Consider the following 17,393-nt stretch of genomic DNA (forward strand, 5'->3'; position numbering starts at 1 on the left):
CATCGTAGGGAGGTATGGAGACTTTGGAACTACAGAAGGACGTAAAAGAAGAATCCGATGAGGAAGATGATGATGATGAAGAATCTGGACGATTGCGGTTCAAAACTGAAAGGAAAGAAGGAACAATTATTAGGCTCTCAGATGTAACTAGAGAGAGAAGGAACATTCCAGAAACTTTGGGTAACTTTTTTTGCCTGTCTCCCATCCTCCTTCACTCCCGTTTCAACTTCCTCCTTAGTACTATTATGATTAGCTAAATAGGTTCAAAAAATTTTTTCTTGACTTTGTAGATTATTATGCATGGCCGTCCAGAGAGTGGACGGTCTGTGTGAGGTTAGAGCTGAGTTATGGTGCTGTAAAAGTCATTCTACAAAAATGACTGTTTTCTGGATTAAAAATGTTTGAATAAAATATTTGATTGCTTATTTTTTTAATAGCTTTTCTTTTGGAGTCGATGGCCTAGACCCACTCTCATGCATGTTACGCAGTTCCTGGCCGGCTCTGGGAAGGTGTGTGGGGACGGCCCTTTGACCCCTCTTGAGACCACGAGGTTGCTAGGGCTAACTCAGGACTAGACAGTTTGTATTTTGTACCTGTTAGTGTCATCATAACCATCTGTTTTTGTGTTTTCTTTTTCCGTCTGCCGCTCCTCTCCGTGTTTGAGGAGGTAAGATCGTTCAGACGTAGTCAGTTGAACAGTCATTTTGAACAAACGCTGCTTTTGAAGGTCTGCGGCAGGCCGTTGCAGGCCAGCAGAGAGCCTTCATCAGCACTGACCCCACCCTACCCCACAACCGTTTTCTCCAGTGTCCATTGCAGAGAGAAAGCAGTGGTTCTCAGATTTGAGTGAGCAGCAGAACCACCTAGAAGGCTTGTTAAGACACAGATTCCTAGACCTACTCCCAGCTCTTGCGATGCGGTAGGTTTCAGGGGGTGTCCAAGAAAGTTGCATTTCTGCTGAGTTCCCAGGTGCTGCTGCGCCTGCTGTTCTGGAACCCGGGTTTTGAGAACCACTGGGATTTTGTACCGAATTCCAGGAGGCAGGTGGGAGGGTGGAAGGACAGGGTTCACCTGCTTCCTGCTGTTGGTCAAAGTAAAAATCGGGAAACTAACCCCCAGTGACTACATTTATTACTTCTTAAACCATTATCGGCCATTTTTTAGTTGGAAACACGAGCGTGTGTCCATGAGCGGCAGATGTGAATTGTGCACGAGGACACTGAGCTCCCAAGGTGTGCAGGTGACCAGCCGTGAGTGAGCCACTCTTGCCATGTTACCTCACTCGGTGAGCTCTGTGGAGAGCTTGCCCTAGACGCTTGGGCTCTACTTCTTTCCCCTCCCAGTTCCTCTACCTTTTGGCCCGGGAGTTCCCTGCCTTTTTCTCTAGTTATGCTATAAAGTTGCCAGTTTGTCTGAAGCAGGACAACATAAGTTTTCTAAGAAGGAAGGTCTGAAGTTGGCCTTGGGTGAAAGGAGATGAGCGGAAGTCTTAAAACAGAAGGGTGGGGGAGGAACACAGTGTATCCTTCAGCAGGAGGAATCGGTAATGTTACATCCCTGCCTGAACCTGATGTCTCTGGCCACCTCCCGGCCTCAGCCAGGGCCATCTCTCTGCATTGTACCTGCCCCGGGCACTGACCTCACATCTGGAGGGGTCCGGCCTGCTCGTGCTCACTCTCTGTGTCGCTTTAATTCCTGTGTCTCAGGACCTTTGCCTCATTTTGCTGTTTTCAGGGTCATTTGTACCTCCTGAGAGATGGAGCCTGAAGGGGTTAGTGGTAGGCAAGCCGGGGACCTGAAATACGGCGGGAGAGAGTCTGGAGTCCTTGGAGGCAGAGGGGCCGTCAGCATAAACAGTGTAGACATTTAACTGTTTCTTTTAAACGTTAACAAATAAGGCTTAAGTATGTTTGTGCAAATTCGGCCAGGTACTACGGTAGGTGAAAATGGTGCTTAAATGCTCCATACTTGTGAGCCCTGCATAAGGAAGCTTAGTGTTTGAAACACGAGCTTTCTACTAACTCAGGCTTTTTCCCCCGAACCAAAGGGACTTTTCTGTCCATGTGAAGATTGGTTTTCTAAAACAGTGAGCTCTCATTACCTTGATCCCCCTCCTCCAACGAAAGGTTAATTTTGTAGATAAGAAAATACTGATTGAGAAAGAGAAGCTGCTACAGTATTTGTGTTTTACCCATCAGTTTATCTGCGTGCTCCTGGTGAGAGAGACGTCAGGTTCAGGTTCTGTACAGAAATCCTTACATGTATTTGACCGTATAACGCTGTCCACCCACTCCTTGTAACGGAATTAAAATATCTTGCTACCAGAGTCCAGATGTTGTTTCCTATAATATGTATTTCTTGACAGATGGTGTCCTTTAACATTTTTAATACAAATAAAAATTATTTTGTGATATAATTGATTAATGTTGACAACACTCCACTCTTTAAAAAGAAGAATGAGATCGTCCTCTGGCCCCCCTGTTTCTGACCCTTTGGGCTGCATGTGGACAGCCAGTGCCCGCTAGAACCTAACAAGGTGTGGGTCTCCCTTAGTCTTTCCTGTGTTCACACAGGTAGAGCCGTCCCTAAATGAGGAAGAACTTGGATTCATATGTATGACAGTCTGGCAGCTATAGAACCTTGTGTGTAGTCATTGATGTGGATTTGGAATTCAGGTAGAGTTTGGGCTTTCGTGTAGGTTACGACCTTAAGTAAGGAGCTCAGCCAGCATTCTGGAAACTAAACCTTTTCTTAGTTTCCCCGAGGGTGGCACAAAGCTATGTGCTTAGCAGATAGATGTCACTCGTTACACACAGAGGATGCTGTAGGGTATGAGGGCCTCACTCACTTGTGAAACCCAGCTGAGCAGGGTTTCTAGAACAAACATATGTAAAGGACTGACAAATTTTGAATGGAAATGTCAAAGCCACTTCTGGACAGTGGGTGTCAGTGACTGGTTTTCCTAAAGCCTCAGCACAGAGGTTCAGAGCAGTCAGGCCTTCGGCCTGACCGAGGTGGGCCTGAGATTCTCCTGGAAAGCAGGATAGCAGTGCGTGCAAGACAGCATTTATTTTAGGCCTGCTTTTATCCATTAATCTAGGAGTAGGCATCTAGATTTGGCAATAGTCTAAGTTTCGCTGGCACACGTAATGTGTTAAATTACGTTTTATTGCTTTAGTCTTAAGAACATTCTTATGTCCACATAATGTTCTCTTGAAATAAAGTCCGTAGTTAATTTTGCTTAAGGCAGAGGATCTGTGGGAAAGAGTATTTTCATCTAATAACAAACAGTCCAAGATTGATAGTGCCAGCAGGAGGGTACTTGATGGTCCTTGTATTACAAGCAAGGGTTTTACAAATTTCTTCGTTCAAGTTCTCTTGTAAAAAAAAATTCAGACTATCATTTATTTCCATTTCGCCAAATAAGCTGTGTATTTTGCAAATATTGACTCGTTATGTATTAATCCAGCTGTTACAAAATTATTTGTACACAGATGTTTTCCCTAAGCACATCTTAGGGCAATACAGTGTAAAACTTTGTTACATTGAACTCTATCTCTTTACTTTAGAATATGGACATAGTTCAGAAAACACTTAAGAGGAAATTAACATTTCAGTTGAAGTTACAAATGTAATTTCCATCCTGTCATATTTTGGTGACCTTTTGTGACAGCTTGTCTCAATTGGAGGAAAGCATTTTTACTTGCTGATTAAAGATGTCATTTGAAACCATTTTATTACTGGGGATAGTGAAATCAATCTTGACACTTAGAACCACTAGAAAAATAATTGCTGATTCACGGCATAAAATGTGTATGTGAACCAGTCATGTAGTCAAGATAAGAATAAAAGTCTGTGCTTGTTAAGAAGAGATTAAATTTTCTTTTGAATGGGGTCTAGATTTATTTAAAGGGGAGGGGAATACCATAGAAACAATATCAAGAAAATGAAATGTGGCTTAAGAGATTTTGGAAGAGTTTGGAGATGATTGTGGAATCTAAGATAGGAGCTAAAGCTGGTAATGTTTAAAATTTGTCCTTCACTCTGGAAGAAGGTGTAAGTAAGAATGCCCTCGGGATTCAGTGAAACCTTTACAAGGTACACATTTGTTGACGTGAGATATCACAGTTTACATAGTATTTTAAAATAAAGGAACCATATTTGAGTAAGTCGGCTTTTCTCCTTTAGGGATTTAGAATAAGGTGCCAGCTGAAGTTTCTTAGGGCCAGCGTCCATGTTTTTATATCCTTAAAGCAGTGGTCAGAGAGGTGAGGGTCTCCTGGGCATCCCACAGGTGTTTGCATTAATGGGTTTTTTTCTTCTGTGGCTCTGCTCTCATTTGATATAGCTTCCATATCAGACAGCGTGGATGTAAGCCTTTTTTCACAGAGTAAAGGTCTCTTTAAATAAATCTGAAATGATCATACGAAATGAGTTTTCCACTGTATGAGATTAATTATTTGATTTCCGAGTGATGCCGTTAATAGTTCCGCTTAAATCAGAACAAACAGGAATTTATTTGATTGATTGATTTTTTATCGATCTTGAGTCTGTGTGCCACGGTGCATTCGTAATACCTGGGCTGGTCTCACTGAGAAATTGTATCGGGGCGGGCCTGGTGGGCCCAGGTCCTCCCCAGCGTTGTCTGCTGTCCGTGAAAGGGAAAGTGTCCGCGGCAGTTTGAGGGCAGTGGTTAAACCGAACTTCAGGCCCCTCTTTTTAGCTTCCCTCTGCACCGTTTTGTGGTCTCCAACGAAAAGACTTGAACTTGGCGGAGGCTCCTTGTGTCTTCCTCCCCGGGAAAAGCATGTCCTCATTTAACGGGTGTCTCCCGGGCGCTGAACCCCGCCCGCTGCTGGTTTAGTTCCCTGCTGTGGGTGAGACCCTTGCTGTCTCGGGGTTTCCTTGTCCCGTGTGTCTTCCCTGTTTTCTCCCTGTGTATCGAGTTTAGGCCGTTTGAAGATTTCTAACACGTATGCATCTTTTCAAATAGAGCTTTCAGCCGAAGCCAAAGCCGCGTTGCTTGAGTTCGAAGAGAGAGAGCGACAGCATAAGCAGGGACGCTATGGCTCGAGGCGGGGAGGAAGGAGAGGAAGCTCTTTAGTGTGTCGTGGAATGGGAGACCAGAGGAGAGAGAGCAGTGAGCGTGCAAGAATAAAAGATCACAGACCTGCCCTGCTTCCGACGCAGCCTCCTGGCGTGGTAATTCTTAGTTTTCTTGTGATAGCCCAACACGTTAGAACAAATGAAAATGTGCCTTTGCGGCTTTCCTACTTTGTGTGTATCACCGAGTCTGAACTTAAAGTTTAATGCGGGGAATGACGGCGAAAGTTTCTTTACGGTATGCTCTCACCTGTGTCCTTATAAATTCCGTCCTCCTGGTAGTCGGGCAGTGACAAATCACTCCGTACTTACGGAGGAAGAAGCAGTGAGAGGCTTATGTCCTCAAGGGACAGGAGCCCCAGAGGAGCCAGGCTTCCGTCCTCTCCCTGCTTGTCCTGAGTGCCCGCGCTCAAAACAGTGACCGTACGTGGAGAATCCAGGTAGCACTGTTCATTTTATAAAAGTGGCTTTTTCTTTATACCGTTTCCCATCGGTTTCTCCTCAAATCGGAGCAGATTCTCTTAGAGTAAGTGTCCTGTGCCATCCATACCCACATGCTTGTAATTTCAGCTGAAGTTGAATTTCCCGTGCATTTCAAAGAGGAGATATCGCAGAGGTAAAGAAGGATGAAAGTGATTTTTATGTTCTTTTAGTTCGTTTTAGGATTTTATGGCTCTTTCCTTCAGAAGCCAGTCTCCAAGGACAAATTTGCTTAGTACAAGTATGTGTCCACTGTGTCTGCCACATGTCCCTCCTCCATTTTTGTCTGAATTTAGGGGAAAGCCACATTTTGCCTCTGTGTAGAACTGTTAAATGTTAGCATGCATCCATTTGTGAAATGTAACAAGGGAGAAGAGGTAACTTAACTGTTTTTGCATGAGAATTTCCGTTTTGAGGTGCAGGGAGGGGAGAGAGGTAGGTGGGTTGATCACAGCATAAAGAAGCTGACGATGTTAATAACTGCTGTTTGCTCACACAACTGTTTTGTTCTTAAGCTTCTCCAATGGCGAAAAGGCTGGACTTGATTTCTTTTTCTTCCCCATCCCTTATCCTTGCCCCAGCCTCCACTTGCCATGTATTCAACAGCCAACTCAGTGATTTTGGCCTCCTTGGGGGAGAGGGGAACAGCCACACGGGAGATTTGTTTTTGTGTAGCTGTGTCTCTGTGATCCCGGAGAGGTAACTTCGCACCCACGGACAGGAGGCGTGCCCAGCCAGCATCCGTCGTCCTTCAGAGGGGCCGACCGAGCGGGGCTGGGAGCGCTTGCGCATCCCTAGCCGAGTGGAGGACGGACCGGGGCCCCTGCCAGGGGTGTCGTGTCCCCAGAGCTCTCGTGACCACGGAGAGCTCTGGAGCCCACTGGGAGCTGGGGACGGGCCTATGGCTGGCCCTGCTCGGCCTAATGGTGCTCCGGGCTGGAAGCTCTGTGCTCGCGTCTCCTGGTCATGGTGATGTGAAGTTTCCGTGTACTGGGAAGACCAGGGCTGTCGGGGATGAACTTGAGCTCGCTCCCACCTGCGACCACGAGCGCTTTTGACCCCGCTCACTCTCGTGCCCCAGAGCGGTCTGTCTGGACTCTTGTGGGAAGAAGGAGTCAAAGGCTTGCTCGTGGCTTTGTGTCAGTCCGTCTCCTCCTAGGTCGGTCCCTTGCCACCTGGACTCCGCTCTCCTCACTTCCTGACTGTGCTCTCAGGGTCACTGCTCCCCTGCGCCTCCTGGCTGCTGTGCCCTGGCGCCTTGGGTGTCCGCGGCGAGCTCCTCCTCAGGGAGGAGCGCCTGAGGCTTGCGCTGTGCTCCCTCTCCTCCCCCCTTCAGCTGTCCTCTCGTCCGCCCTCCTCTTGGTCAGAGCTCTTGCTGGGTGGCGGCGTCCTTCCTGCCACCTGCCCTCTCTGTGCGCACCTACGTCTCCCAAGCCCTCGCCTCTGGCGCGCTCCGAGCCCCTCCGTGCGCTTCCTGGCTCTGCCCCGTGCCCCTCCACGTGGGCGCCTCCCAGGCCCCCCGCTCCGCTCGATGAGAGCACGCCATTTCCTTCGCACCCCTTCATGCTCTTGAGTGAAGAAGGAGCCTGCACGGTGCCTGTCCTCTGTTCAGTTCAGATCTGACTCATGAGCCTCTGTCAGCATGCTCCTCGTGGGGATTCCCTGGCGGCTTGGATCCCTACTCATAGTGCAGGGGTGCGCACAGTACCCGGCGGCGTGAGGCCCGAGAGGGAGCACTTCTGGATGCCGGGAGCGCGGAGAGCTGAGGACCCAGGCTAGCCCTGGAATGTCTCTGGAAGAGTCCCCCCTGAGACCAAGGCCATATACGCTCTGGTTTCCGAATCCTCGTCGTTCCTCTGAAATGTGTCTTCCCTACTGCTCGTCAGACCCTGGCCTTTTCTTGGCATTCAGCTCCGGCCGTGGCCTGCTGAGTGGTCCGTCTGCTCTGTCCCACGTCCGTCCCACGTCCACCCCACGTCCACCACGTCCCCATCTGTAATTCCCCGTCCTGCACGTGGCGTGTGCCGCCATGCGTGTGGAGCTGGAGTTCACGGCCTCCACGGTGTGCGGCATGGCGGCCCGGTGCTCACAGGCAGGACCCGTGGACTCCGCTTGTCGGACCCCACTTCCGGCTCTGCTGCTCGCCAGCTGCTTTGGAAGAGCACAGTGACGGGGATCCACTTGATGGCGACGTCGGGCATCGGCCGCTTACTTCATGTACTGACCTTTCGGTAGGCGCCGAAGACACGGTGTCGGCCCGGCGCTCGGCGGCCACGGCCGTGGTCGCTGGTTTCCTCCTCTCGTGACTGTCGGATGGAATCACCCCGAGATGCTTGACTGCTCGAGCATCTGTTTTCACGCCCCGGCCTTCCGCCGTCTTGGGTGTGCGTGGCTGCGGCCGCCCTGGTCTCCCGAGTTTCCCAGCAGGCGTGTCTGCGCCGCTGCTGCTTCCGGGTTGTTCCTCGAGTCCCCTGCCCGGCGCCCCTCCTTCCCTCCTTCCTTTCTGGTGCAGGTGCCACCTTCTCAGCTCTCCCCCGCCCCGCAGGGGAGTCAGGCTCTCGCTAGGCCTGTGTCCTCCCCGAGGACAGCCCTCGTTTCTAGCTCGGTGTCTCACGCCCGACTTTCTTCTTCGCTCTCTGGGGACAGCGGCCTCACGGCCGCAGGGGCTGAGGGCGGCTTGGGCTCTGTGTGCCGCGCGGTGCTCACCTCCGGGCAGCGTCAGTGGCTGCACCGAAAGTTGTTCTTTTGGAATCCACCAGAGTCCCTTTGAGGCCGCCGCCGCCGCCCTCCGCGTGCCCGGGACGGATTCCCGTCGCGAGCGGCCCCCTCCCTGGGCCCGGGCGGCACGGCACGGCCCTGCTGCTTCCTACACGCCGTTAGGCCGGGAAGCGCTGTGAGCCGTGACTCTCAGGCTGGGGTCCGCGCAGATCTGTAGGGCAGTAGCCTTTTTCTACTTCTCTTCCAAACGTTGATTGCTGTGCATTTGTCTTCTTGGTGGTTTTCAGACGCACTCTCCAAGATTGATCCCCCCTGCGCAGCCTCAGCCGCCACCGCCGCCGCCGCCGCCGCCCCAGCAGCAGCCCATCAGGAGCCTGTTCCAGCAGCAGCCGCTGCAGCCCCTGCTGCCCCTGCAGCACCCGCAGCACGCCCCGTCTCCCCAGGGGGCGCACGTGCCGCCCCAGATGGAGGCCCCGCGCCTGATGATCACCCCTCCTCCGGTGACCCCGCAGCAGCCCAAGAACATCCACATAAACCCCCACTTCAAGGGGGCGGTGGTGACGCCCGTGCAAGGTACGTGTCTCCCCCGCCCTGGTGACGTTGCGGGGTGCCGCGGCCGAGTCGTTCTCGCCGGCCCGGCGGGTGTGCGAGGACCACCCGGCTTCGTCGGGTCCGTTCCCCGCCCGCTCGGGCACGTGCCAGCTTGGCGGGCCAGACTCATTTGCTGAAACGTCTGTACTTCTTACTTTATGACTTAGCGGAAAGCCCTGGGCGGCCTCTGAATTTCCGGGGCGGCAGAGGTAGCTGTGGGAACGCCGGAGTCGGTGTTTCTCATCGTTTCCCCGGTGGGAACGTCTGCATGGCGAGCGCCCTGCTCTGCGTCCCTCAGGCGTTATTTTGAAGTGCCTCGCCTCGAGTGTTACTGTCGCGGACACGTGTCCTGAGGCTAGGAAGCTACTTTTGAGCCGGTGACGCGGAGCCTGCCTTCACGCATCTGTTCCGCACACTCCGTCTCTGACGTCTGAGATCTATCGCTGAGAGAAGCCGAGGCGGCTTTGTGCGGCTGTGATCTTGCTTTCCGGCGGACAGGGACACGAAGTAAGCAGTAAACCTAACGGCAGGAACATCACGTGGCGTGGCAGAGGACAGAGGTGGAGCGGAGCCAGGGCCCGGGGTGGGCTGCGGCTTTAGCTGGGGTCACGCGGGTAGCTTCGTCACAGAGCTGAGTTGAAGGAGGTCGGGGGGCCCGTGATGTCCCTGTTTCAGGGTAGGCTATTCCAGGCAGAGGGACGAGTGAGAATCCGGGATGAGGCCAAGCCTCGTGTGTGGAATTAACCCAAAAGAGACGGCCTGCCACAAGTGGACTGATGACAGCAGAGAAGACACGCGGGGCCCCGGTCATGTGAGACCCCGGGCCGTTCTGAGGGCCTCGGCTTCGCCTCTGAGCAGTAGGGGCTGTGACCAGGGGTTTGAGTGGAGGAGGACAGGGCCCCGCTTTCTGTTACGAGAGGACCATTGTCACTGCTCCGTAGGGAGAGCGCGGCAGGGTGGTGAGGGGGGAGGAGGCGACCACACTAACCCAGGTCACAGGTGACAGGGGCTCGGATGGGGCGCTGGCACGATGATGGAACGCAGTCATGTGCCGGATGTGACGCAGGGCAGGGCTGGTGGCACGCGGGGAGGGACCGCACGGCTGTGAGAAAGGAGGCAGAAATGGTGCCCAGGGGGTCTGAGCATCAGAGGGATGGATCGGCCATCATCCGCGACAGGGAAGGACTAAAGTCCTGCGTCCTGTTGTGGACGTGTGAAATGTCCTGTGCCAGAGTGAGAGCCCGGACCAGGGCCCGAGGCTCCAAGTATGTGGTTGGCCCATAGGTCGATTGGAGCCTGCGTCCAGTGAGAGGCCCAGAGGAGGGGTGTCTGACCTGGGTCTGCAGAGGGTGGGGAGGAGGGAGCCGAAGGTCATGGAGGACGAGCCTCAGAGGAGAGTGGCCAATGGGGGCTGGCGGAAGGGGCCCTGCCGGCGGAGCAGGTGGGGGGGGGCAGATGGGGATCGCTGGCTGACGACTGTGTTCAGCGGAGGGGCCGTGGGGGTCTCGAGAGGGTGGTCGTGGGGAGACGGGGAAGGTGCACGCGCACCTCGCTGAGGTGGGGGCACAGGCAGGGGAGGGCGTCTCTTGGGCGCCTCTGAAGGTGTTTTGCTAAAACAGAAGTTGGATGGTAACTGGTAGGAGGAAGCGGGCTGGAGAGAAGGTGTTTTCTTTTAAGATGGGAAAGCCAGCAGCTTGTTGAGAAGGACAAGAGTTGTCGATGCAGGTGAGGGGGACTCGTCCTGGCTGGGACCCAGTGCCCAGAGGCAGGGCCGGGGTGGGGCGGGGGGGGGGCATGCAGGGGTGTGGGGGGCGGAGCGGTGGAGGGGTCTTGGAGCTCTTCCCTGACGTGGGTGGACTGGAAGGAGCGAAGAGCCACGAGGTGGGGGTGAGGGAACGTCGCAGGTCTGAGGCGGGGAGAGGAGACGTGGAGTCCCCCTCCAGGGGAGTAGAGGAGTGGATGTGCGGGGCGTGGCAGGTAGGGGTGCCGGGTGGTAAGCTGGGCGGTGGTGAGCCCGGGGTCAGGCCGCAGCGTGGTGGGGTGGCGTGGACACAGCGTCGCGTTCGCTGGAGTCGAGGTGTCGACAGAGCAGTAGAGGGTGGCGTTGCGCGTAACGAGTGAAGGGAGGTGGAGTCACTGTCTGGGACGCGGGAGGGGCTGCGTAGGGACTGTGGGAAGGCGGGTCACTGACCGTGACCGGGCCTTGGATGTGGCCTCAGTGAGGTGGAGGGACCGCAGTCAGGGACCCAAGAGGCAGGGTGCAGGAAGCACGGCCTCTGCCAAGACGAAGGAGCGGGCCGGCGCCGGAGGCAGTGGTGGGACGGGAGCTGAGCTCCGGGACACTTGAGCCCGACAGCAGTGGGCGTGGCGTGTGACTCCCCTGACGCCGTGAGCTCCCACGCCGGGCTCCGAAACAGCACTGACGGCCTCGAAGGACCCCGCCCTCCCGCGGGAGGAAGGTGGCCCGTCTCTGGGAGCGTTCTGCTTCCCTTCGAGCGACGGGGAGGGCTGAGGCCACCGCGCGTTCTGCTGACGCTGCGCTCAGGATCCCAGAGTTCCAGAAGTTGGGGAAAGAAGCCCAAGATAGGACTTGATGTGTGGGAGGAGGCCAGCGGCCCGGAGGTGCTCTGAGACTGTGCTGTGCCCTCGGAGCGACGTCGGTGTCAGTGACGGGGGCAGGCTGGCCTAGGGCGTGGGGTCCGCCTTACGGGAGACTGCTCTTGTTTCATACGCCAGGGAGGCAGAGTCCAAGCCCGTCCCTGACCCCCGACCGACCCTCCGCCCGCCCCCACCTTCCATTGGGATCTCTCGGCGGCCTCCGCCCGCGTTCTGCGCCCTCGAGGCACTGAAGCGCGGTGGCCCCCGTGCCTAGCGCGCCACCGCGGCTCCTCCGGCAGCTGTGCCCGTGGGAGGGGGAGGACGGCTCAGTACCGGAGCCCTTCCCACAGCGGCTTCCCAAGGCAGGCAGCTGCCGTCGGTCTGCTTTGTCGGAACGGTTCTCCTGAGGTCGCGTCCGTTTTCGTGTATTTCCTCGTGTCCGCTGAGCGCAGACCTGGCAGGTGGCAAGGTGCACAGATTCTCTTCAGCCTGATAAAAATCGCTAGTGTGAGACGCGCAGACTGGGAAGCCCTAAGGAAACCCCAAGGTGTCCTCAGGTAGGAAAGTCGCGCACCGCACGGCTCCTGATTCGGCAGATAGAAGGTCAGCTTTCTGACGGTAGTTTTTCAGCGCTCAGAACCAGCCGAAGAGTTTCCACGCGAAGCTGGGTGCCACAGAGCCGGCACCTTCGATCTTGAGATACGCCCGCGTGGGGAGAGAGCGAGACTGCCAGCTTGGCGTACCCGCAGAACACCGTCGAAGAATGGTCCGTTCAGTGTGAGCGAGTGAGCTTAAGTAGAAACCACGGCTCTTCCCGGAGGGCAAGGCCGTCTGCTGTGCATGGGACGTAGAGTAGCCCTGTGTTCTCGGAGACTTAGGCCGTTGGAAGGCACGTGAGAAAGTGACAGCGTAAGCACATCTTTTCCTCATGGTGCATATTCTCAAGGGTGAGGGGTGTTCCACCGTATTATAATTAACCAGTTTTGATGGAAATTTAACTTGTTTTCCAGCCTTTACCCTATTAAAAACTGTTGTAATGAATCAAAAACTTAAATCAGTTTAGTCAATAGAAAGAAAAAGGTTAAATGTCAAATATTCCAAGGTCAAGGTTCTGCTAGCAGGGCAAGTTCTCAGTTATCTTGTGCTCATGGTGCAGAGGAAGGCAGCTGGTGGAAATGCCTGTCTGCTTTTGAGCCCCGGGGGACCACGGAGCTCCCGAGGGACACTTGGCAAACCAAGGCCTTCTCTCCACGCTGGGTTTCTGATCACCTGTTCTCAGATGTGCTCCTCCATTAACTTTTATTCCTTTTCCCTTCTTTCTTTTTTGTTGCTTTTTACCGTTTACTAAAAAGAAAAAAAAAGGCCAACTAAAAAGAAGGCTTCTGTGTAAGGAATCTGTTAATTATAATCAGATTTCTCCCCGGAGATGGTTAAAGAGACTTACATTTTTTAACCTTTTCACTGTATTGTAGGTATCTGGGTATCCGATAGGAATTGATGTTTAAATCCGAAGTTTAAAAATAAGTGGCACATAGGCTTGAAAGTCTGGGTCCTTTGTATTTGGCACTTAATTTTCAAACCATCGTCTTTATGTTGTTTAATACGTAGTTTCTTCTTCACTTTCATTATAATCTTTTGAGGTCAGAGATACTCTAGTTGTTTCTTCCTCCATTTCACAATCTCATATTTTGCCCTAGATAAACCGATTTATCCCCCAGTGCCTTGTAGGAGGCTGTATAGAGTTGGGGGCTGCATCCTATTTTACGTAAAGTCTCTCAAATTGACCTCCTCTCATTTTGAAGTTTTGACTCATTGGATTAGGCTTTCAAGGCGCAGAAGGACTTGTGCCGTTTTGCATTTTATTGAAGTAAGTTTCTTTCTGTCACACACAATATAAATATAGATATATTTATTTTCGAGAGAGATTGAGAGTGAGCAAGCGGGGGGGGGGCCTAGGGAGAGGGAGACAGAGGATCCGAAGCAGGCTCCAGGCTTCGTGCTGACAGCACAGAGCCTGATGTGGGGCTTGAACCCATGAGCCGCGAGATCGTGACCTGAGCCGAAGTCGGACGCTTAGTCGACTGAGCCACCCAGGTGACCCCACACTATTACTTTAAATTGGACGTGTAGAAGTATGACCCTCACCATAAGTCTTAATATATAGAGTTCCTTGAGTATTTATAGGAAATAAAATTTATCTTAGCGTTCCAATTTTAAAGTCATTGGAAAAGTGTATTTCTCATGCACCAGACGTTTCTTAAACTAAAAATGTGGTATGTGATGTTACTATTACTACCATTATTTTCTCTGTATCCTCACGTAGCCGGTTCTGTGTGTGTGTCTGTGGTCTGTTCTCTTACAAGGACACCAGTCATACTGGATCCAGGCCCACCCACATGACCTCGTTTTTCCTTACTCCCCCTCTTTAAAGGCCCCTTGCCCAGACGCGGTCCCGTTTTGAGGTACTAGGGGTGGAGACTTCAGCATATGCGTTTGGGGAGGGGGGCACAACTCAGCCCATGACACCCGACAACCTGAGAGCTTACTAGGTGTATCTGGCTGCACATTTTAATGAAAAATGCAGCACACTACCCTGTAGCAGTCCCTGCTTGGGCGGTGTTTTTTTTTTCCCCCTTCAAAATCAAGTTCAGTGTAACATACCTTTTAAATAGTGTATTTAGCCCCAGGGTATAACATGTGGCTTCTTCCTTTCGATAAAATGTCTGTTTTAGAATTACGTGATTTCATGTTCTTCTGGTAGATCTGTTGGAGTGTTCTGCTTGTTTAAAAACACAAACCAAAAACAAACAAAATCTTGGCATAGGAGATTGTTTAATAGATTGTTCTTTGTAACAGTACCATGGGTATGTGTGTTTTCCTTTCTCTGCCTCCCTCTCCCTCCCTCCCTCCCTCCCTCCCTCCCTCTTTTTCATGATTCTAGAGGATTTAGATTTGAATTTGTATTTGATTGGAGTCAGAAAATGTAATTGGATTAGATAGTCTGGATAACTTGGATATGGATGTGAAACACAAAAGCCGTTTTTTATTTTAGAGGAGTAATCTCTTCTCTCATTGCAAAACATTTTAATTCTAAATAGAAATTCCCTGTTGAAATTGAAGCTTCTGCGTATGCTGTTGTATGGGGACAAGCGTCCTGCTTTCTCTTTCCCTTTTATGGGCTTGTAAAACACTAAGCACTTAGCTTAAGTGTAAACTTCATATGTTACATGTAACTGACGCATGATGCATGTTTTATACTAGACTTGGTGTATTTCTTTTTTGGTGGGTTTGTTTGTGAAGTGAACCGTGTTTGTAACAAAAGGTGTTTTTCCACAGTGCCCTTGCTGCCAGTTCCCAGCCAGCCGAGACCTGCTGTGGGGCCGCAGAGATTCCCTGTGAGTAGCAGCTGCTCCTCCTGGTCTGAGGGGGTGAGCATGCGTTTACTAAGAGGTACTAATGCAGCAAATACAGGTGGTTCCAACCAAAATAAGTGTCGAGGTTTGTAAATACTGACAATGGTTTTTGTAGTGGGAGATGTTTGTTAACAGCTTACACGCCAATGGAGTTTTGAGAATGGAATTAATTTGGTTTAACTGTAAAATTGTTGAATTAGGATCATCATGCAATGCTTTTCACGGTAAAGACTATGAATTTTGATTTCATTATTGCCTTGTGTTCAGTGAGAAAGGGCCTTGAGTGTGTGTGTGCACATACACGTGCATGCACACACGTGTGAAGTTGTGTACGTGTGTGAGATTCTAGGGAATACTCATGAGAACTCTGCTTGTTTAAAAAAACCCCAAATCTCAAAAGTCCTAATGAACTATTGGTTTTATATTTTAAAATGAAGGTTTTTCTCTTTCAACTTTCTTTGAAAGAACACACACATTCTCCCACTCCACGCTTTGCAGTGTGCTTTCCTTGCTTATCCTAACCAGAAGAATAACGTCCACTAAATAATGTATCTGTTTAAGTAAATTGTTCTATCTGAGTTTTGGGTTAGAGTTGTCGTTAGTTCTTGGTTTCATTAAATCAAGGAAGATATGTTCTTTGTAAAACCAATGTTGAAGAAAAATGGACTGGACCATAAAATTTTAATATTGTTTGTGTGTAAAACAGATGTAGTTTTGTTGAGACTAAATCTGATTTTCAGGAAATATCTAAAAGATGTATTTGACTCCACCTTTGATACTTAAGTAGATAGCATATTTATAGAAGGCACTTAACAGAAAGGTTTTAATGAAGGTTCTAGGTGTATAGGCAGATGATTATTCAAAAATACAATCAGTAGTTAAAATTCAGAGTAGTTTTTAGAAACCTCTTTGATTTGTAGTTTTTTATGAATTATGGCATGGTTTCTATAACGGATTCTTACCGGTTTTATTCCCTTATATTAACTAATTTTTCCTTTGAGTGACCCATAACGTTCTAAAAGCTAGTTAAAAACAGCAATATTGTATGTAATTGATATTTTTATAAAAATGTTTACTAACATAAAATTAGAGTAATTGCAGTTTTCATCTACTTGTATTTTTCTTTAAAAAAAAATTTTTTTTTTAAATGTTTCTATTTGTTTTTGAGACAGAGAGAGACAGAGCATGAGCAGGGGTGGGGCAGAGAGATGGGGAGACACAGAATCCGAAGCGGGCTCCAGGCTCTGAGCTGTCAGCACAGAGCCCGATGCGGGCCTCGAACCCACAAACCGTGAGATCATGACCTGAGCCGAAGTCGGACGCTTAACTGACTGAGCCACCCAGGCACTCCTTGTATTTTTCAATTGTGCAAATGTGATTGTATCCTCTCCTACAAGAAGCAAAGTGCATAATACTGGAGGATATTATAAGCGGATAATAGGAGACCGTTTCTATGTAAATTGAACTTATTAATTTATTTTTTAAAGATTTTATTTCTAAGTAATCTCTAAACACAACATGGGGCTTGGACCTACAACCACCAGATCAAGAGTCACAAGCTCCACTGACTGAGCCGGCTGGGCACCCTGAAACTGAATGTATATTTAAGTTATATATAGTACTCTGAGGGTCGTGAGTACTGTTACAGGGCGCTGAGGGTAGTGAGTACTGTTGAATTGCTTTTGGAAGAGTTTCTGCAACATGTCAATTTTGTTTTGTTACTGTTTTTGAGATGGAAAGTATGTATGGGCTCTAGGAAATAGTTGGGTACAGATTAGTCATGTGTGTGATATGAGAGGAGAGATTTTTCTTTAGCTCAGTTATTTATCGTTATTTAGTGTGTATTGTGTCTTTCTTTAAGCCCCAAATGCTAGATCTTAAGCTGAATTTACGGTGAACTTACGGTCTTGAAAATGCCCTGCTCTTATTTCTGTAATCAATCTTCCTTAGGGAAAGTAATCAGATGTGGAATCTGTTTTTAAAAAATACACTTGAGGTGGGGCGCCTGATTTGCCCAGTCGTTGAAGCGTGTGACTTGATTTCAGTGTTGTGAGTTTGAACCCCATGTTGGGTGTAGAAATTACTTAAAAATTAAAAAAAAAAAAAAATCAGAACCCCTCCCCGTTGATATAACATTCGCATTTGGAAACCTGACTTCAGAATCCTCATGGAGTCTCTTTGAATCATAGACTTCCTTGGCACACAGAAAAGATCTGAATCACAGAAATGTGAGCTAAGTGAAGTTCCTGTAGTCTTGTAACTCAGTATAGGATTGCCGTGTCACTCGTTCAGTCACTCTGCATCCACACTTCCGTGAACAAGGCCCAGGGCTCGGCCAGTTCTCCTGGGCACAGGAGGAGTAGGACTCCGTGCAGAAGTTGATCTGCAGACACGGGTCGGGTTGTCCTGAAACACGAGCGAGCGGTATGAAGCTGTCGGTAGGAGTGCCACCTGTCCCGGGGACAGTGGGGGTTCATTAGAGGAGCTTAG

At 50.4% G+C, this 17,393-nt stretch overlaps 1 protein-coding gene across 2 annotated transcripts in view; it reads left to right on the top strand.

Annotated features, from left to right (window-relative positions):
* The window catches only part of RBM33 (RNA binding motif protein 33), a 137,240-nt gene that overhangs the window by 60,877 nt on the left and 58,970 nt on the right, over positions 1–17,393 (top strand). For both annotated transcript variants that reach the window (XM_042927203.1, XM_042927204.1), the window contains exons 6-9: positions 9–180; positions 4,994–5,202; positions 8,589–8,874; positions 14,827–14,885. In XM_042927203.1, the coding sequence (XP_042783137.1) occupies positions 9–180; positions 4,994–5,202; positions 8,589–8,874; positions 14,827–14,885 (726 nt within the window). The remainder of the gene's footprint in view (positions 1–8; positions 181–4,993; positions 5,203–8,588; positions 8,875–14,826; positions 14,886–17,393) is intronic.

This window comes from Panthera leo, chromosome A2 (assembly GCF_018350215.1).
Source record: "Panthera leo isolate Ple1 chromosome A2, P.leo_Ple1_pat1.1, whole genome shotgun sequence".
Classification (NCBI taxonomy): Eukaryota; Metazoa; Chordata; class Mammalia; order Carnivora; family Felidae; genus Panthera; species Panthera leo.